Genomic DNA, 2,750 nt, shown 5'->3' on the forward strand with positions numbered 1-2,750 from the left:
ATGCTGCTCGCGTTGCGCCGAGGACAGAGAAGGTGATGAGAGATCAGGGATAATGTGAGTCTGTCGGGAGGTGGTGTGCGAGGCTGAACAGACTTTGATTTCACTGAAGTTATAATATATGACTTTGCTGTCAAAAAATCCATGCGCATCACTGTTTGAGGGCTTGATAGCCCCAGGGATGTGGAGGGGGCAGGCACAGGATGTTTAGTTATACTGTTGCTTAGCAGGCAGGCATAGCACTCTCAGTTGTGTTGTATTGTAGCCTACATGGGACAATAGATGGCAATTGTTTATATTGTGTCACATCACATTAAGGTGTGTTAAATTTAACTGTCCATCTCAAATTAAATAGTTTGAAAATTTACAAAGTCATCGCTTGCAAAGCGTTAAAATTTCTACGTATATTGTGGTGGCAGGGGTGGGGTGGGGTCCTATAATGGTCTCTTGTCCCCGGGCCCCTGCAAGTCTGTTGACAGCCCTGTCCGTACCAATATCAGTATCGGTGTAACACAATTACATAAAACTTTTTTAATTTTTTTTTTTTAAAAAGAACAAAATTCCCAGGTTAAGCTTGAACTCAAAACTCTGGATTTATTCTTAGTCCCACATTTACAAACACAAAACTAGTCCACAATATGAAACAAACAAAAATGGACAAGGTAAAAAAAAAAGAAGCACTAGACTTTCCTCTTCTGTGTGCTGATATAAAGAACTGTGGAGACATGAAACGTTATATGTAGGTTTTATTGCAAAACAACCCGCCGACAACTTCCTTTCGGGAGGTCGTTTCATGAATTTAGATCAAATACTTGAAAAAGAAATATATAAATAAGAGGGTCTTACCGTTGTTACCTCGTAGAAAGGCATCACCGTACTTGTTTTTGAGCTGCCCGTTGACATACTCTTCCGTCTGCTCGATGGCGATGTTCATGTAACCGTCAAGGCAAGCCAGAACTCCTGAAAAGTTGAAAGGTTATCACTGATGGAATTGCTTCACGTCTTAATCAACAAAAGTTGGACAGGTTACCTCGGTAATCGACGCCGGAGTTCAGCTTGACCACCACTGGTCTGCCGATGATTTGCTTCAGGAAGTCACTCGGGGTCTGCTTTCGGAGACTCATTTTGGCTGAGGACAAAGCAGATTTCGGTAAATACTAAATATTGTTTCTAAATTTATTTTATTGAAAAAAAAAACCTTTCTCCCTGTATTAACAGGGCAGAAAACATACATTTTTTGATTCGATTACTGGGTTTTGGCCATTATTTGGGAAAATTGCTTTCCAAAATAAAAGCAGACAGTTTATATTCATGGATGAGTTCAAAAACAGAATATTTGGCTGAGGTTTGTGAAGAATTCTGTTAACATCAGTCGTATATTTGTAGTGAAATTATTATGTAATATTTTTCCTCATTTATTTTCATTAGTGCTGGAACGATTAATCGATTAACTCGAGTATTCGATTAGAAAAAAATATTCAAATTAAATTTTGTTGCTTCGAGTATTCGTTGAACTAAAGTGGCGTTGTAATGGTTTATTTTGAAAGCATTTAGTTATATTGATTAGGGTTGGTACACTTCCCTGTGGTAGGTCTCTTCACATGGCTGAATCCAACTGCTCCCTGTTAAGACCAACGTAAGCTAAGTTTTTGTTTGAGCTAATGTTTTTTTAATGCATTCATAATTTAGTTTATAGGTATATTTAGCCGTTTTTTGTGGGAATATGTGTCTGAACCACTTGTTAAGAGTATTGTAAAAGAAAAAAAGAAAAAAAAACGTTTTATAGCACTTAAGATAGCCAACTTTTTCTATGTAAGTTGGCCAATTGTTCTTTTGTTGTACGTACATAGTGTGGATCCTCTTTTTTTTTTTAATTATACCGTTTGAATCTCAGCTCACGTATTTTTAATTTTTCCAGTTCCTTATCCGATTACTCGATTATTCGAACTAACTAGTCCATCGATTAATCGACTAAAATATTCGGTAGCTGCAGCCCTGATTTTCATCATTTAAAAATGCCTTGTCAGTGGATAGCAAAATACATGATCTTAATTCTAAATTATTCATGTTCATTTGTATTTATAATCAATTTGGTTTCAATTTAACCATTAAAAATGTATTAATATCCATTAGTTTATTGATTTAATGATTCAAAAACCTAATTGAACACTTATTTATCAATTTAATTGTACATAATTGAAGAAAAACTGTAGTCAAAGATGTTAGAGATGACCCTGCATAATTATTAACAGCCTGAAATGTCATTTTATCCTATTATTATTCGACAATTTCTTAGGTTAGCCGCTTTAGCAACTAACAAATGAAACTAGCTTCGGCTAGCCAAGTTAGCCGCAAGGCGAACAAAACATTGTGCTAAACTTCACACAGACATAAGCAAACTACCCGGTTCGCTCGATTATGCTAGCGTGTGTTTAATCAACGCCATATTCTTAAGCATTATGCCATTAGCGCGCAATAGCTAATGAGTGAGGTCGGATTCAATGATGTGAATGTAGCTTGCTAATTAGCGGCTAATCAAATAATAGAACTATTTAAGCCAGTTTGAGGATTTCAAACGGGGCTAACGAATTTACAAGTGAACAAACACATGGAAACTATAAAACACGACGTATTGCAGTTGTAACTATCAGTACACGTCAGGAAGAAGTATCTTGGTACCTTTTGAACGTTGTTCATACGATGCAAAAGTAACAAGACTGGACGGGACGTCAGCTATTTGACCAATCATATAC

The 2,750-nt window shown here is 36.4% G+C and overlaps 1 protein-coding gene across 1 annotated transcript; it reads right to left on the reverse strand.

The window, feature by feature from the left end:
- Nucleotides 1-565: 565 nt before the first annotated feature.
- Nucleotides 566-2,750, reverse strand: lsm6 (LSM6 homolog, U6 small nuclear RNA and mRNA degradation associated). The gene is made up of 4 exons (XM_057844042.1): nt 2,677-2,750; nt 1,028-1,126; nt 844-957; nt 566-712 (listed from the first exon to the last, which is right to left on the reverse strand). The coding sequence occupies exons 1-4, from the start codon at nt 2,744-2,746 to the stop codon at nt 678-680; spliced, it is 318 nt and encodes a 105-aa protein (XP_057700025.1). The 5' UTR covers nt 2,747-2,750; the 3' UTR covers nt 566-677.

Source organism: Corythoichthys intestinalis, chromosome 8, assembly GCF_030265065.1.
Source record: "Corythoichthys intestinalis isolate RoL2023-P3 chromosome 8, ASM3026506v1, whole genome shotgun sequence".
NCBI classification, from domain to species: domain Eukaryota; kingdom Metazoa; phylum Chordata; class Actinopteri; order Syngnathiformes; family Syngnathidae; genus Corythoichthys; species Corythoichthys intestinalis.